General features: G+C 45.0%; 3 protein-coding genes across 3 annotated transcripts; 2 read left to right on the top strand and 1 right to left on the bottom strand.

Annotated features, from left to right (window-relative positions):
• The first annotated feature begins 1,196 nt into the window (after nt 1-1,196).
• Nucleotides 1,197-2,433, top strand: LOC115395758 (E3 ubiquitin-protein ligase Siah2-like). Its single transcript, XM_030101402.1, has 3 exons — nt 1,197-1,397; nt 1,701-1,874; nt 2,027-2,433. Exons 1-3 carry the CDS (start codon nt 1,197-1,199, stop codon nt 2,399-2,401), a joined length of 750 nt encoding a protein of 249 aa, XP_029957262.1. The 3' UTR covers nt 2,402-2,433.
• A 1,169-nt stretch (nt 2,434-3,602) lies between these two features.
• Nucleotides 3,603-7,504, bottom strand: rbmx2 (RNA binding motif protein X-linked 2). The gene is made up of 6 exons (XM_030100452.1): nt 7,433-7,504; nt 5,513-5,628; nt 5,374-5,425; nt 5,167-5,296; nt 4,824-5,013; nt 3,603-4,753 (listed from the first exon to the last, which is right to left on the bottom strand). The coding sequence occupies exons 1-6, from the start codon at nt 7,435-7,437 to the stop codon at nt 4,149-4,151; spliced, it is 1,098 nt and encodes a 365-aa protein (XP_029956312.1). The 5' UTR covers nt 7,438-7,504; the 3' UTR covers nt 3,603-4,148.
• A 233-nt stretch (nt 7,505-7,737) lies between these two features.
• Nucleotides 7,738-14,932, top strand: ap4m1 (adaptor related protein complex 4 subunit mu 1). The gene is made up of 16 exons (XM_030100449.1): nt 7,738-8,061; nt 8,622-8,680; nt 9,005-9,090; nt 9,392-9,498; nt 9,625-9,721; nt 9,876-9,986; nt 10,067-10,144; nt 10,225-10,287; nt 10,424-10,490; nt 10,718-10,771; nt 11,098-11,204; nt 11,799-11,890; nt 12,279-12,323; nt 13,018-13,068; nt 14,277-14,394; nt 14,591-14,932. Exons 2-16 carry the CDS (start codon nt 8,623-8,625, stop codon nt 14,780-14,782), a joined length of 1,326 nt encoding a protein of 441 aa, XP_029956309.1. The 5' UTR covers nt 7,738-8,061; nt 8,622; the 3' UTR covers nt 14,783-14,932.
• Nucleotides 14,933-17,466: the final 2,534 nt, after the last annotated feature.

The following is a 17,466-nucleotide window of genomic DNA, read 5'->3' as shown; positions in this document are numbered from 1 at the left end:
CTGCTTTCATGGCAGGATTTTCTAATCTATATTACATTGACAATTTAACACAAATGCAGTTTGAAATATAAAAAGGTAAATACCTAAAAAGAAATTAGCATGTAAACAGTCTGACATGTAAACAGATCAATATGCCAAAAAGTTCGACATTTGAATAGTTTAACATGTAAGACAGATGAATTTCAAATGTCATTTACGCAATCAACTACTGATTTGGTTATGAGTTATGAGGGTACCACTGTTTTGTTTCCAGCATTGCTCCCAGTTTTCAAATTATGGCACAGAAATGTCTAAATTGGTTGGTTGGAGGATTGGTCGGTGGGTTAGTCGGTTGGCCAGTTTGTCAACTGGTTGTTTGGTTGGTTGTTTGGTCAGTTGGCTGGTTGGCCGGTGGGTTGTTTGGTCATTTGTTTGGTCGGAAGGTGGGTTGGTCTGTGAGGTGGTTGGTTGATTGGTTGGTCAGTCGGTGGGTCGGTGGGTCGGTTGGTTTGTTCGTTTGTTGATCGATGGGTTGAATGGCAGGTACTTGGTTGGTTGATTGGTCAGTTGGTGGACTGGTTGGTGGTTTGGTCAGTCAGTTGGTGGTTTGACTGGTTGGTCAGTTGGTTATTGTGTTGGTTCATTGATCAGTCAGTCAGCCGGTTGGTCAGTGTGTTGGTTGGTTGGTTGGTTGGTTGGTCAGTGTGTTGGTCGGTTGGTTGGTTGGTTGGTTGGTTAGTTTAAGTGTGTTGGTTCAGTGATTGGTCGGAAAGCCAGTGGGTTGGTTGGTTGGTTGGTTGGATAGCTGGTTGATTGTTCGGTAGATTGATTGGTTGGTGGGTAGGTTGGTTAGTTCATTAATCATTAGGTTCTTTGGTTGGTTGGTTAGTCGGTTGATTGGTTAGTAGGTTGGATGGTTGGTTGGTTGATTGTTCAGTAGGTTGGTTGGTTGGATGGTCGGTTGGTTGATTGCTCAGTAGGTTGATTGGTTGGTGGGTAGGTTGGTTAGTTCATTAATCATTAGGTTCTTTGGTTGGTTGGTTGGTTGGTTGGTTGATTGTTCGGTAGGTTGGTTGGTTGGTTGGATGGTTGTTTGGTTGATTGTTTGGTAGGTTGGTTGGTTGGTAGGTTGGTTGGTTTATTTATCATTAGGTTGTTTGGTTGGTTAGTTGGCTGGTAAAGTTGACTGATCGATGAATTGACTGTTTTGCAGCTCCATGCTGTGTCCGGCCTCCTGCCTGCCGCTCCTCAGGGAGCTGGCTCAGTGGCGCTGCCTGCTGGGCTGGCATCGCCATCATGGGGTAGCCTCCAGCGGCGCCGCAGCACTGACCGCCACCGCCCACCACACACAGGGGTCAGAGTTCAGGGACAGACCACAACGACCGGTCGGACGCACCGAACCGCTTCTGGGGAGCCAGGTGAGTCCTGCTTTCTATTTTGTGTTTGTGCTGATGGTTACAGTTTTGTGTTTTTGTGTTTCTGTTATTGATGTTTACTGTTGTTGTGTGTCTGTGCTGTCGATGTCTACCATTGTTGGTGTGTACAGGTTACACTTGTTAATGTATTCATTGTGTATGACATTGTTTACGGTTGTTTATATATTTGTATTGTTCGTTGCTATACATTTATTGTTGACCTCGTTTGTGTATTTACTGTTGTTGACTCCTTCTTTGTGTCTTTATTGTTGTTGACTCCTCTTTGTGTCTCCTCCTCTTCCTCAGTGCTCTTCGGCCTGCGTGCCGTCGCAGCGCCACTCTGAGACCGTCGAGTCGGACGTGTGCGAGTCTGGGCCGTGCTCGTGTCCGTGTCCCGGTGCGTCCTGTCAGTGGCACGGCACGCTGGAGGCCGTCGTGCCGCACCTGAGACACACACACAAGTCCATCACCACACTGCAGGTTAGCTCTGCACAGCACATCACCAAGGAATCGAACCGTGAGAAATCCTCAGTCTTCACGACTGAAATCTCGCAAACAATCCTGAAAAACTGAAAGAAAATACTATACAGACGGGGCCTCAGAAATGTGTGTGTGTGTGTGTTTGTGTGTAGGGGGAGGATGTGGTGTTCCTGGCCTCGAACATTGGCGTCCGTGGTGCAGTGGACTGGCTGATGTTGCAGTCGTGCTTCAGTGAGAACTTCCTGCTGGTCCTGGAGAAGCAGCAGCACTTGGAGGGTCACCAGCAGTTCTTCGCCGTTGTTCTTCTCATCGGAACTCGAGAGCAGGCCGACGCCTTCGCCTACCGCCTGCAGCTCAGCGGCCGCCACCGCCGCCGCCTCACGTGGGAGGCGGCGCCGCGCTCCATCCACGATGGTGTGGCCGCCGCCATCCTGGACGGTGACTGCCTGGTGTTCGATTCCACTGTTGCCCAGCTGTTCGCGGACGACGGGAACCTGGGCATCAACGTCACCATTTCTATGTGCTGAGCTTCCGCTGCACGCTTGCACCGCGGCGGACGCCATGATGCTGTTTAAGAGTTTCGAACCAAACTTTGAAGATATTCAGATGTTTCTACGTAGGAGGAGGACGAACTTCAACGCTCCTCCTTTCTCCTCGTCAGTGTTCCTCCTCAAAACTCAGAGAACAACTGGAAAACCTCCTGCAGGGACCGAAGCCTTAGCTTTCTATTAGCGCTTCCTCTTCCTCCTCCTCCTCCTCCTCCTCCTCCTCCTCCTCTCCTTCTGGTGCTCAAACCTCTTCAGGGAAACTGAACTGGAATCAGTTTTTAAGCAAACAAACGTCTTTTATTTCAAAACTTAGAGAAAATTAATTTCTCATTCATGAACCTGCGGTTGCAGCTGACCTCTGACCTCTAACATCTGACCTCAGAGAAGCAGCCAGTTTCACTTTAGAAACAACAGAATTTAATCTAAAAAACTGAACTCCTACCAATGTGTTTGTACTTTAAACGACTGTGATTTCAGATGACAGCGTTTCTTCTGAGATATTTTTATCTCTGCCAGTTCATGTTTTGTTGCTTCAGTTAAAAAAACTCAAACACCTTTTAAAAGCTAAACGTTTGATGTAGGAATCTCGGGAAAAGTACCTTATTAAAATAAAGCATTAAGAATGTTTCAGTATATTACATTTTTTACTAGTGGACATCAGAAAAAAAAACTCTTTTATTTGACAGAATGTTATTTTATTGATTAGATGTTTTTTTTCAATAAAAATAATATTCAGGTAAATTAAATGCTCAAGTTATGCAGGAATTAAAAAAAACATGCAGGTAAGTTTAAATAAGTTTGAATTCTTAAGAGAATTACACATTAAACAAATGTTATCCCTCCATGACGGTTAAGAGTGACGTAGTTTATGGAGACATTTTTGTTGGGTTTGATCCTCCAAAGACTGGAAGGAGAAATTAAAGTTTTTTTTTTCTTTTCTTTTCAGAATTTAGGATATTTTAAGCAGTTTTTTGTGGATTTTTTAGCCCCATTTATACAATAACCTTCAGTGGCTCTGAGCACCGAAACTAAAGTGTTCAGTTTTCACTTCAAATGTTTTGTTTTTTCTTTTTTTTTTTTTACTCAACAAACCAAACACTTGGATCAGAACAAGATATTTCAGAATATGAATCAGAAACAAGTTTATTGCCAAATACAGTGAACTGTACAAGGAATTTGTTTTGGTGGTGCTGCAAACATAGAAAAGAAGAAAGAACTGATTTAAAAAGGCACTGAATTGAAGAGCAGATTGATTGGAAAGCAATCAAAGTGAGAAACAAAAACCTCTGATGGTGAAATGATTTTTTCCACAAAGTTTGGGTAAAAACTTTCAGATTTCCTCTTTGGAAAACATAACAGGATTTTAACTCCATAGTCAACTTAAAAGTAATAATATGACAACTCACTGTCAAATGTGTGTAAACAGAAGCAGCATGCTTAAGAAAAAATAAACAAACCACAAATGTTTCTCCTGAAAATCTTTTATTACAAATTATAAATGATGAAACTTTCCAGAGGTAAATACGAGGCTGTTATGACGTCTTTTTACATTTCTACAGTTCAACACATGATGATGAGCTCCACTTCACCGAGCGGAGTTTGAATGAAACAAGTCGACGAGACAACAGAAACGGGAGATCCGTCTGGTGCTTTAGCCTGAACATTTTACATCAGCATGTCAAACCTAAAGATTCAAAATAAAACGACAATGTTGGAATGTGTCCTTTTACTTCCTGTCTGTGTCTCTTCTTCTGTCTTCTCTGTCTCTTCCTCTGTGGTCTCTGTCCTTCTCCCTCTCTCGTTCTCCTTCTCTTCTTCTGTCATCTCTTCTCTTCTCCTCTCTGTCCGTCTCTCTCCTCCTCTCTCCATCTCTGTCCGTCTCCCTCCTCCTCTCTCCATCTCTGTCCGTCTCTCTCCTCCTCTCTCCCTCTCTGTCCGTCTCCCTCCTCCTATCTCCCTCTCTGTCCATCTCCCTCCTCCTGTCTCCATCTCTGTCCATCTCCCTCCTCCTCTCTCCATCTCTGTCCGTCTCCCTCCTCCTCTCTCCCTCTCTCTCCCTCCACCTCCTCCCGTCTTCCTCCCAGTCTGTGTCTCTCCTCCGCTCCTCCTCCTCCCCCCTGGTTCTCTCCTGGTTCTGTGACGACGGCGCCCTCCTTTGGCTGTACTTGTCGTAGGCGACGTCCTCCTTCTCCTCCTTCACTCTGACGGCAGGAGGAGGGACAGGAGGAGGCGAGGAGGAGCAGGATGAGGAGGAGGAGTCTGCCCGGCTCTTCCTTTCCTTCTCCTTCTTCTTTTTCTCCTTTTTCTTCTTCTTCTTCTTCTCCTTCTTGTCTGAAACATGATGTTTAGGTGAGGACTGCGAAACCCAGCTGGTCTGGCAGGAAACAGGAAGTAGCCTCACCTTTCTTGGGTTTCTTGACCGGGACCTCGTACAGCTCCTCCTCCTCCTCCAGCGAAGAAGAAGACGCCTCCGGCACGGCGGGAGCGCAGCCCTCCTCCCTCAGACGCTTGGTCACCTCGTCCATGTCCTCGCCGTCTTTGGGGGGGCGGTAATCTTTGACGTGGTCAACGCGGAGCGTGCGACCTTTAATCTGAAGGATTAACAGGTCAGAGCCCTTTCAGAATAAAAGTCTTCTGTGTGATGGCAGCTGGGGAAGACCTGATCTCACACCTTATTGTGTGTGTGTGTGTGTGTGTGTGTGTGTGTGTGTGTGTGTGTGTGTGTGTGTGTGTGTGTGTGAGACCTTGATTCCATTGAAGTTGTCCACAGCCAGCACGGTGCTCCTCTGGTCTTCGTAGCAGATGAAACAGAACCCTTTAGACTTTCCCGTTTTCTTGTCTCGCACCAAGTTGATGTTGACGATCTCGCCGTACCTGAGAAACAGAACTTCACGTCAGCGTGTGGCCGCCTGTGGTTTCCATGACAACCATGTTACTGGTGGTTCACGTACTGAGAAAAGACGCAGATCAAGTCGCCCTCCGTCAGGTCGTATGGGAAACCCCCTGCAGGAAACCAAGCATGACAGGGAGAGTGAGCGCGCCTTGCTGGGTGGCGGACCTGTAAGCTCAAACCTGGGACGGTTTCCTCACCAACAAAGAGCCAGGCGCTGTCTCGGTACACATTGTGCCAGGAGACGGATTCATTGATGCCGAGGTCGGCCTCGCGCTCGTTCAGCTCGTTGATCAGCTTCACCTTCGTCAGCGGACTGGAAAACAAACAAAAACAAAAACAAAAAAAAGTCATCAGAGTCACAGGAGAAACAGAAGATCCATCATGAATCACCCAAGGAAATTAGAGGGAAAGGAACAAATAATGCTGCAACATTTCTATTCTATTCGATTCACAGCCGTTGTTTCTGATTTATGTCGTGTTCAGAATCACTGCCTGTTTTGAGCACTCACGTCAGTGCTGAACGGACGAGGGCGCAACAAAATGGCGTCACAGGAAGATGATGTAAGATACATCCTATTCTGATCACGTCTTGGGTGCTGTTTTAGCAATTTGTGAAGAACACACTTCAATTACAAGCGAGAGACTCTGAACACGATGAGGAAGAACGGTGCCGTACTCCAGCGGTCCTTTGTTTCGAGCCCACTTCAGGATGAACAGAGCATCTTTTCAGGTAATTCCAGTGATCATCTGAACACACGCGTGCCTATTACTGCTTTCGTTATCACAAATCGATGTTAGCTGGATGGTTTCTGTGAGGGGACTCAGAGGATAATGGGAAATTATTCTGTTTGCCTCGCTCAACAAAATGGACTTCCCTGTTCTAAATTGCAGGTTACAAATACCCAGGTCTACACTTTAGTTCAGTGGTGATTTATGAAACATGTAACAATAGACTAAATTATCTGGAATCTTATTATTGATTCATTTAATTACAATTACATTTAATTACTAATTTTAGTGTTGTTGCACTTGCATTATTATGAAATACTTGAATTTTGAATATTTACTCTCTTATTGTTTGCAGGGAAATTTGATCAAATTTTGTTTATATGATTTATAAATGAGATTTTTCTTTCAACGTGCAACAACAAAATTCAATGAGTGTTTCTTTCTTTGCTCAGGATCTACCTGAACTCACTTGACCCCACATTGAAGTCAAGCCTATTAATCTGGAGAAGAACCCTGGTTTGCTTTTGGTATGTCAGCAATCAGAAAACCTTCTGGAGTGTCATCAACTGATTTGATATGGGCAAGGGCTCTCTACAGTACGAGTCCATGAACTTCTGTCGGACAATGACAGTGAACACATTCTTCCCAGGCAAACTTGAAAAGAGGTATATAGATTTATTACAGAAAGGAATGCCATGGATTCCCTGGAGCGATTGGTTTCATTGATACATACAGTACTTCTTTAACTTCACCTGGTGAGCAGCAATCAGGTTTTAACAAAAGGAAAGAGATCACAACTTGTGATGAACTGTTATTCCCAACAGTAGATTCAAAACACACATGGTCATTCATGAGTTGTTCTCTTTAAGACAGTGAAGCTGTCACCCAACAGTGGATGAACCAACATTATATAGATGACCATTTCTATGTAAATAGTGATCAAATGTTATGGATCAAGTGGTTTGTTTGGTCAGGAACATCAATTAAAAAAAAATTGTAAACAAAAAAAAATGTTTTCCCCTCACGAACGGATCGATCCGTTCAACACGGTGGTGACCTCCTCAGTAGACGGAGCAGGTTACAGTTCACAACTAGTAAACCCGAAACACTGACTGCATTGAAAAGATGACACCACACGACTCGCAGCTAAGGGTCCTACAGTGTGTGTTTACACATGTTAACGCCAACTCCACGCGTCGGCTCTAAATAAAAAGCAGTTTGCTGTTTGTATTAGGATCAATTTTTTGATGTGTTCCTCTGAGTTCTGTTTCAGTAACGAGACGGCGCGTGTCTGTTTGACGACAATTATAGAAGTCCCGAGATAAACAGTCCAAAACAGTGACTAAAGATTAAATTAAGCATTATTGTGGGGATTTTTGTTTACTTACTTCATGATGAGCTGCCGCTAGTGCTACAAACTACTTCCCGTGCTAACGTGACCCACTTCCGCCTCTGCTGCCTCCTGGTGTTTGGCAGCTATAACTACAACAAGCGCGAAAAGCCATTTAAACCAATAATTTTTCTGGATACATTTTTGATGAATTCATTTTGATGTGTATATTACCACGATTTAGTGATGTGTGTTTTATAGACAAACAACCTCTGTTGTCATTGCTCTTGTTGAACTTGTGAAAATACAGGTGTTATCCGCCCAGGCAGCAGGGGGCGCTGTGACGCTAACGCCCATCGGCTAACACTGTTTACCAACACCACTCCGACTTGAGTCGAGGAGCTAACGTGTCTAAAGACATATTATTTGTGTTTGTGAACTTCATTGAACGTTTTTTGCTAATATATTGGCATGTATTGGACGTTCGAATATATCCAGCTGCGATGGAAAATCGCTCACGTTTAAAATAAGCTGCGTTAGATAAGTTTAACATGCAATTAGCCATGTTATCCAGGCTAACACTGGGTGCTGTGCAGCAGCCGATTTGATTGCTTTTCTCAAATTATTGAGAAAACAATAAGAGGACCGTAATATTTAAATTCCTCCTTTCCTGTGAACCTTCGGCGGGTAAGTAAATGGGGAAACGATTAATTACATATTCAACAGATAAGTGTGAAAAGTTGACTGTGCATGCTAATAACAAGCGAAATTCCATTCAAGTTTTGACTATTTTATGTTTTTAAACTTCAGTCTGTTTGTTAAAAATCTTCCAAAGCGTTTGTTTGACTTGTCTCTAATTTTAAGTGCAGCGGCGCTTGAGGAAGCGTAATGTAATGAATGAAAATTGTAATTTTAGTGAAAATATAAGCTGTTTTCATTGTTAAACAGAACTACACTATATTTTTTTGTGAATTTATTAACTGTAAATCTGTCCTGTACGGATGTCAAGCTTCGCAGACTCCACACAAGTCTTAATTATTGGAAAGTGTCGTAAACAGCTCATTTGTTCAGAGGTTGCAGACCAGAGTTAAACTAACCAGCCTCATCAAAGAAGAAAACGTGTACTGATGAAGGACAGAAGCATATTTTAACACATTAAGATGTTCACCTGTTATGATCAAATGCGTTGAGATAGTCATTGATTGTTTTGAGCGGTTTCAACTTTGTTTTGTTGTTTGCCTTCACAGGATGATCTCTCAGGTCTTCATTTTGTCGTCAAAGGGCGACCACCTCATTTATAAAGACTGTATCCTCTCTGATCTCAGTTTGTTTTAGCAAACTATATATTTATCCAGTTTTCTCCTTAAATAACAGCTGTCTGCTCACATAAAGTTCATATTTCCACATTAAAAGTGTTTTTGCCACTATTTTCTTCCACTTTACATTAGAAAAGTTTTACTAATGTGTCAGTTTTTGCACTAAATGTTGTTGACAATGAATTGTTGCTGTTGCTTTATTTGTGATGACAGAAAAAATGTTAGTGTTCCTGGTTTGTTTTTTTTTTTTTGAAGTCAAAACTTTGTTGGTTTATGTGTCCTGTGTTGAAGTCAACCTTGACCCCTCCCATCAGTCCGTGGGGAGGCCAGGAGTGATGTGGTTGGTACTTTCTACGAGAAAGTGACTTCGCTGAGTGGAGACCAGCCTCCAGTCGTCATGGTAACAGTCTAGCTGCGACATGCATGAGCATTTCGTTGTCAAACTGCAGAGCAGATATTACTGCTGTTTGATTTTTTTGGGGAGAATCTTTCCAAATAAAATACAGTTTGTGATTTTATCCCAAATGGCTTCAGGAAGTGTTGAAATACTTCAGATTTCAGTGCTTCCGCTAAAAAATACCCTGCATCTTTTTTCCTCTCGGAGGTGAAGTGAACCTTGAAAGTGACAAGTACTTGCTGTCACTGCAGATAACTGAGCAACAAGAGGTCCTTGAACTATTTGCTGTGTTTTGTCGCCACAGAAACACAAAGACCTTCACTTCGTTCATGTCAGACAGGGGGGGCTCTACTGGGTCGCTACAACAACATCTGACTCCTCTCCTTTTACTGTCATCGAGTTCCTCAACAGGTGTGTGCAGGTCCCTGAACGCCTCATCTGTAAAACTGCAAATACACACTCTCTAAACTCTGTCGAACCTGCTGTTTTGCTGCTCTGCTAAAGCTGATTCATCTTTGCTGTTGTGTTGTGTTTCAGATTTGCTGCTCTGGTCAAAGACTACTGCGGCAGTCTGTCTGAGAAGGCCGTCCACATGAACTTTGCCCTCATCTACGAGCTTCTGGACGAGGTGCTGGTGAGTCTGGCTCTCTCTCTCCCTCTCTTTTGCAGAGGTGTCTGCAGCAGGGCAGCAGCTCAGCCATGAACTCCAGGCGTGGCTGCGTTGTCGGGCTCTCTGAACTCCAGATCTTTACCGCTCAGCTGACCAACACTCTCTCTGTCTGTCTCAGGACTTCGGTTACATCCAGACGACCTCCTCGGATGTTTTGAAGAACTTCATTCAGACTGAAGCGGTGTCCCTCAGACCGTTCAGCCTCTTTGACCTCAGCAACGTTGGACTGGTGCGGAACCACGAAAACATTTCATCAGTAGATCCAATGCTGCTGTGACTGGACTGTAACCTGCCTGTGGTTGTTTACAGTTTGGAGCAGAGACTCAGCAGAGCAAAGTGGCTCCGAGCTCTGCGGCCACCCGACCCATCCAGAGCAGCCGGGAGCAGGTACACCCCTGCACACACCCGTACCATCCATGAACACACCCGCACACGGACGTAGTGACATGTACTTCTGTTTCTCTCAGGGAGGGAAGAGTGAGATATTCGTAGACGTGATCGAGAGGCTGTCAGTCGTTATCGGCTCCAATGTGAGTGATTCCTGTCACCTGTAACTCCTGACATGTTAGTTTGTGAGACGTGTCAGTGCAGCGGTGACCACACCGCAGTCTGATGGTGCATTGTGGGTAATGTAAGCTCCCGTGTGTACCTGTGTTGTGTTTTCAGGGAGTCCTGATGAAGGCGGACGTGGAAGGAGAGATCAGAGTGAAGTGCTACATGCCTAACTGCTCCGGTGAGTCTTTAAATGCCACGCAGTATTCCACTTCCTCCCCGTCTCGTCTGGTCCCTGCAAATCGCAGAACGCCACAGGTGTCAGATATCAGAGTGAAGATACTCTGTTACTGTACTGTACTCCAGTAGTCCTGTGTGTTGTGACATCCTTATCGCAGTTTTGGGTTAATCTTGTCTTTTTACGCACATAAACTGGCTCCTCCTCACTGTGTGTGTGTGTGTCTTCAGAGCTCAGGATCGGTCTGAACGAGGAGTTCAGCATTGGGAAGTCACAGCTCAGAGGTACAGCGCCGCCACTTCTCTCTGTTATCTGAGTCTGTAATGTCTCTACACGTCGAGTGGAGAGGATAAGATGATGATTAGCAGAAAATGGTGACGTTTATATCCAGCTGAGGTCAGGCAGGCCCTGAACGATGACTATTTATGCTAACTAAATACTGAGCCTCACAGCAATTACTTTACAAAGCCATGACTTGCTTTTTGTGTGCAGTGATGCATAAAATACTAGTATTTCAGGTGTGGGTGTGTGGCAGTGTTACCACCTGTGAAACTGTCTCACTCAAGTATTTGAATTTCCTTTCCTGCCCTCTGATTGGCTGTTGCCGCAGGTTACGGAGCGGCCGTGCGGGTCGACGAGTGCAGCTTCCACCAGGCGGTGCGACTGGAGGAGTTTGACAGCCACCGCATCCTGCGTCTGAGTCCCAGTCAGGGCGAGGTGCCTACACACACACACACGCACGCCCAGTCTTGTATTTCTATCCTTGTGGGGACCGTCCATTGACTCCCATTCATGTCTAGCCCCTAACCCTGACCCTTACCCTAACCCTAACCCACACCACAACAAAGCCTAACCCTAAAGAAATGTTTTTGCACTTTTACTTTTTTCAGTAACAACAACATGGTCAAGAAAACACTGTTTCTCCTACTTAGGACCGGAAAAAGGTCCCCACAAGGCACGTCGTTCCACGTTTTGCTATCCTTGTGGGGACATTTGGCCCCAACAAGGATAGAAATACGAGAACGCACACACACACACACACACACACACACACACACACACACACACACACACACACACACACACACACACACACACACACACACACACCGGGCTGCAGCACCACATTTATATCCAGACTCCAGAAAGCACGGCTTCATTCTGTTATCCACTGCAGTGTTAGAATTTATTCAGAATTCCAGACACATTGTCGTGTGTGAACGTGAAACTTTTCTGAAAAATGACGAGTTTCCGCTTGTTGTGTGTTTTCTCAGTGTATGTTTCTAACCAGAGCTTCTCCGCCCCTCACAGCAAACAGTCATGCAGTACCAGCTGAGTGACGAGCTGCCCTCAGCGCCTCCTTTTCGCCTCTTCCCGACGCTGGAGCGAGACGGAGGGGGAAGGTACGGACCTGTGCTCACGCTGCATTCTTCAGCTCCTCCACCAGGTGTCGCTCCACCCTGCCCGCGAGCTCCTTCACAAAAAAAGAGAAGCAGAGGATGTTTTTGTGTCTTCCAGGCGTGATGCAGTGCAGACAGCTGACCTCTGGCTCTGTTTAAAGACTGTGTCATGCAGTCTGAACTGAGATTTAATGAAGTAAACATTCTCAAGCAGTCATTTCTTTCAGTTTACTGTTTATCTCTTGCTGGTGTTTACAGTCCTCACGCTGATTTAATTAGAGCTTTGCAGCTGAAACGTTCTTCCCTGCTCTGTTGTTTCTTTCTGTTTATTTGTGTGTGAATGACAACATGTTGTGAACTGTAGTTGTGTATTTTGTCCTTGTGTCTGCAGGCTGCTCATGTATCTGAAGCTTCGCTGTGACCTGCCGCCAAAGAGGTCAGTGCAGCACGTGCCCTCACGTCCACCCATCAGCCAAAACATTATGACCCCTCTCTCTTTGTGTAGTGGTCGGTAGCCACCACCAGGGGGCGCCAATAACAGACAGCATCAGAAGGTGATCTGCTCTGATGGATCAGGGTCTCCTTTTATAGATTAGTTTTGAACTCGTCAGTGAATTTGGACATAATTTATACTCGCCGTGTATTTTGGTTTTGGTGTACTCGGACTAGTTCTCGCTGGTTTCTGACATATGTGAGTCTGGTCATGAATCAGAAATGGTCCGAGGGAAACAGTCTGTTTGTGATGTTGACTCAGAGTTCCAGAGAAGTCCAGGCCTGTGGAGCTAAGAGAGGAAGAGCAGATGCTCAGTGTTCTCACTGACTGAAGTATAAAACAATAGAAATAAAAAGCGGCGAGTGGGTTCAACTGCTCAGATCTGAATGCACCAAAAGCAGACAAGTTTTATAGAAAGTTTCCCTGGTGAAGGGGGGGGCTTAACCTTTTCCTGGTTTATAAAGTCGGTCAGCTGCTCATGAAAACCTCCAACCAGCAGAAACATGAGGACAGAGTGCGTTTGAAGCAGGGGGATGGAAGAAGTGGAGCGTGAAGCGGCTCAGCAGCAGCACTCCTGTTAATGAATACACTTAGGATTACTGAGGATGATAATGCTGATGACGCTTTGTCTTTGCAGCGCTGCCATCAATGTGAGCGCCACCATCCCCGTTCCCAAAGGCTCCGTGAGGTGAGGCACTCCCAGTCAAATGTTCCAGTCGTCCCTCATGTAAATGTTCCACCTCGCTCACTTTGAATGTCAGTTTGTTTGTCCCGGCACACTCTGGACCTGACGCTGAGTCACCGTCGGCCAGCAGCGCTCTGCACATAACACACATAAACACCGGGGAGGAAGTGTCTCGTCCCAGCAGCGGGAAGTGCTGCTGCTTTGTTATGTAAAGTCATGGAAATGTTTGGAGGAGGAGCCTAGTTTATGAGTTTATTTGAAGAAGAATGCAACAGCAGGAGAGCCGTTTGTCACTGAGCTCAGCTTGACTCACTGTTCACCTTCCGAAGGCTCCTTCACTTTCAGATCCACAAACACAGTTCATCCTGCTCAGTCCAGCTGCAACCAACCAATCAGCTGACCAGTAAACTTACCAAACAACCAACCAACCAATCAATCAGATGACCAATTTGCTAAGCAACTAGCCGGCCTATAAACCAACCAACCAACAAGCCTTCTGGCCAAGAGGTTAAGAAAGACTGCTTTGAACCGAGATAAACTGGTTAGAATTGCTTGAATGATCTTCCTTCCTGTGGCCACAAGACACTGTAAATCCTCCCTGTAAAAACAGTTTGCTGTATTTTAGTTAATTTCATCGTTTCTGTAATTATTTTGGTCACTGTTCAGCCTTCTTGAAATTGATATTGAAAATAACTTCATTCATTTTTATGTTTTATTTGATATTCATCTTTGTTTCTATTTATTCTCTGTGGAGCCATGCTGAAAGGGATTTCCTTCAGGGATTAGTGAAGTACTGTGTTTCTATTCTATTCAAAAATGTCAAAATTGTTGGAAAATGTTGGAGGAGAAGGATGAAGCTGCAAAAATCGGCTATAAAAACGGCTGAAAACGTAATGAAATCTTTAACATCCTGAATTGCAGTTGAAACTTTCTAAGCGAAACATAAGACACGGGTTTTGTACACGTTTCAAAACAGACTGAATACGAAACTTTGGAAGCTGGGTCGGCATCATTTAAAGGTTAAACGTGTTTTGTGGCTCCGGGTCAGTTTGATTTGGTGGAAAATCACAAAAATGTCTCTTTTGGTCATAAATGACTGGAGACCTGTGTTGTGGTTCGTCCTCGCTCATGTTTGTGTTGATGCTGTTTGTATTGATGGTGTGTGGACAGTTGTGGTTATTTCTGACTGTATTGACAACGTTGTCCTTCAGCCTGTCCCAGGAGCTGAGCAGTCCGGATCAGAGCGCAGAGTTACGGCCTCAGAGTCGAGCCGTGGTCTGGCAGATTCCTCGATTCACCGGAGGGTCGCAGCTCTCAGCGCTGTTCAAGGTGACCCCTCAAACACACACACACACGCGCGCGCTAAGCTTCATCACAGTAATGTGTTCTGGTGTGGCGTTTAAGCCTGTGAGGAGCTGGTTTCCTGCCTTCTGACCTGCAGCCGCTGTGAATCATCAGAAACGCGGCACAGTGAGATGAGTGTGTCTGAAGAGAGGTGCTGACCATCACTTCCTCCTTCCTGCAGCTGGAGGTGTCCGGCCTCAGCTCGGCCTCCATGCTGGAGGTGGGCCCGGTGTGCTTGAGCTTCGAGCTGCCTAAGTTCACGGCCACGGGGCTGCAGATCCGCTTCCTGCGCCTGTCTCCGGTGCAGCCCGGCCCGTCGCAGCGCTGGGTCCGCTATGTCACGCACTCCGACTCCTACACGATCCGGCTGTGAGCCACCACAACCAGGAAGTCCCCGAAAGTAACAGGAAGTCACCAGGAAGTCCCGCTATCTCTGCTGTCAGTGTGAAGAAACACATGAATCTCCATGGCAGCGCTCATGGGTGCCCACACGCTTGTAAATAAACTCAGATTTTATCCTCAACTCTTCTCTTTCTGACTGTGTGCATTGAAGGAAACTCGCCTGGAACATTTCTGTGTCAGTTATACGGTGCTCGTAGTGTTGCTCAGAGTCATACAGCAGCTCTTAACTACTTATCCACTAGTTATACAGCAGTTTTGCACCTATGTAGTAGTTCTATGCAGTGGTTTTTTAACAGTTTTGCACAATTTATAGTGCATTTTGTGTTAAGTATATACAGCAGGGTCACACTAGTTATGCAGCAGTTCTGAACTGATATTAAAGCAGGTTTCCAGAATGTATGTAGCAGTTTTGCACTTTTTTTTACATTAGTTTTAAACTTCAACTGCAATTTTACATTGATTTTTAAGCAATTTTACACATTTAATGCAATAGGTAAACACCAGCTCTATGCCTGTTTTACTCTCCTTATCCAGCAGATTCACGCCAGGTTTACACACAAATTGCAGTAGTTATATAGTGGTTTTATATGAGCTATACTGTAGTTATACTGTATTGAAATTTTTTTTGCAGTTTATGCAGGAGGTTTACACTCCTGATTTGCAGATTTACTCATATTGAAATGTTTCTACTTGTTTACTGGAAAGTTGCTTAAAAACATCATCCTGGATGGGATATGTGTGTAGTCAGTGCCGCTGTTTACCAATAGAATGAAAAGAGGGCAATGAGGGGTGTGACTGACTGACCGACTAAAAAGAATTAAGATGGCCAGGGTCACTCTGAAGTAGCATGAGGGGGGAGAAAATGCCAAATACACCACGATCACCACCAGAGGGACTATGGAAATCTCATTTAAAATAGAAAACATGAAATCAGACGAAACAAAATGCCTAACTTATCACTCAGTGGAATACAAAAAAAAAAAACAACAAAACAATAAAAACATCCATGTTTCACTCCAAATTATGTTTGCAGATATTATCAACATTATTCTGACATGTTCCAGGTGTTACTCCAAAATCTGAGCGAAGTGTTGGAGGAGACGGCCAATACCAACCCCGCTCTGCAGAGTCCAGGTGTGGCGAAGTGAAACAAAGCCGTGCAAACCGGGGCCTCGCAGGGCAAAGCTGCTTTCAAGAGCCATGCAAAGCAGAGCCGTGCAAAATAAATCGAGACAAAGCCAGCAAAACAAAGCAAGCAGAAGCAAGTCTGGACGTACGCACCTTCCAGCACAAGCCCCGGGAAGGGGGAACAGTTAAACATCAAGGAAAGAAGCTCAGTGTTGGTCTCCAGAAGACGATCCAGAGTGGGCTGACTGTGTCAGTCTCCCTCACTGAAATTGGGAAACAGTGTTAAACTGCTCTATAAGGAGCAGAAAAATGCAACATAATTTGTGGAGCTAGCTGTACAACTAAACTATCATTGAATTGTAAGATGTAGCAGTTTTAAACTGGTTTTACAGCACTTTTTTGCTAAATTTATGCACTTGATACAGTAGGTTTAAACTAGGTTTAGGTTTGACAGCAGTGCGATGCTGTTACCCGTATCTGCAGCGCTTCAACCTCAGCTGACATTATGGTTTCCTCTTCATTAAGAGTAATTTCAGACTTCCTCCTATAAAAAGCCACTGACATGTGAAGCCCTCGGTAATACATGCTGTCTCTGTGGAGACTTCAGATAACAGCGATGATACACAGAAACTCTTTACTGATAGAGAGAGGGGTAATGACTACACTGGAAACCTGAACTTCCAAACCAGGAGGTTATGAACCAGCGCGAAGAGGATATGCGCCTCAGTCAGCAGAGCGAGGGTTTGGAACAAACTCAGTAAAGAACTAAAATAAAGTTGGTTTAAAAAAAAAAGGCTCAGACTGATCACGATAAAAAGGTACAGGGATGGAGACCTGCGGCAAAGGTGTGTGTGTAATAGGAGTACTTGGACATGTTTGACTTTGCGTACATGTTTTTTTTCTTTCGTTTATTCTGTCTTTGTATGTGTTTTGTGTGCGTTGGGACAAAAAAAATGTTCAATAAGAGTTTTAACCTTTCCGATGTGAACCAGCCTCTGAGGCCAATAAGCAGTTTGCAGGTTCCAATCACACAAAAGACAGGCTACCGCTGTGTGTTCCTGAATATGACCCTTGACCCCATCAGCTCCCTGAAGCACCTCCACATCCAAGGTATAGGAAGGGTCAATGTAATTAAGTTATGATTAGTCTGAGACTGTTCATGCTTTGAGCTGTACCAAAGGTAATTCCACACTCATGTTTCTGTCAGAAAGCTGGTTTTAGACTTGTCAGTTTTCGTAGGGGTCCAGTGAGGCCCCTGAGGTGTGGGGGCCCCTGAGGTGTGGGGGCCCCTCAGCAGCCTCCGGAGAACCTGTCAGTTCCAGTGACTCAGTGTTTTGTGTCGGTGAATCATCTTCAGTCCGTTTAACATTTAAATCTTCGTGTTGTCCGACTGTGGGAACTCCGCGTTGCGCAACGTGACCCACACGCGCGCGAGCGCGTACATACGTGCATACATCCATAGATACATACACGCGCTCGCGCGCGGAGGGAGTGAGAGAGAGAGAGAGAGAGATAGAGGTGGGGGGA

The sequence above is a fragment of the Salarias fasciatus genome, chromosome 10, assembly GCF_902148845.1.
Source record: "Salarias fasciatus chromosome 10, fSalaFa1.1, whole genome shotgun sequence".
Classification (NCBI taxonomy): Eukaryota; Metazoa; Chordata; class Actinopteri; order Blenniiformes; family Blenniidae; genus Salarias; species Salarias fasciatus.
This window is presented reverse-complemented; position numbering and strand designations above follow the sequence as displayed.

Coding starts and splice junctions, on each gene's coding strand:
- LOC115395758 (XM_030101402.1), top strand. CDS start 1,197: ATGCTGTGTCCGGCCTCCTGCCTGCCGCTCCTCAGGGAGCTGGCTCAG. Junction 1,398..1,700: donor AACCGCTTCTGGGGAGCCAG/GTGAGTCCTGCT, acceptor CCTCTTCCTCAG/TGCTCTTCGGCCTGCGTGCC. Junction 1,875..2,026: donor AGTCCATCACCACACTGCAG/GTTAGCTCTGCA, acceptor GTTTGTGTGTAG/GGGGAGGATGTGGTGTTCCT.
- rbmx2 (XM_030100452.1), bottom strand. Junction 5,426..5,512: donor CAGCGCCTGGCTCTTTGTTG/GTGAGGAAACCG, acceptor GGTTTCCTGCAG/GGGGTTTCCCATACGACCTG. Junction 5,297..5,373: donor TTGATCTGCGTCTTTTCTCA/GTACGTGAACCA, acceptor TCTGTTTCTCAG/GTACGGCGAGATCGTCAACA.
- ap4m1 (XM_030100449.1), top strand. CDS start 8,623: ATGATCTCTCAGGTCTTCATTTTGTCGTCAAAGGGCGACCACCTCATT. Junction 9,499..9,624: donor GTCATCGAGTTCCTCAACAG/GTGTGTGCAGGT, acceptor GTTGTGTTTCAG/ATTTGCTGCTCTGGTCAAAG. Junction 9,722..9,875: donor AGCTTCTGGACGAGGTGCTG/GTGAGTCTGGCT, acceptor TGTCTGTCTCAG/GACTTCGGTTACATCCAGAC.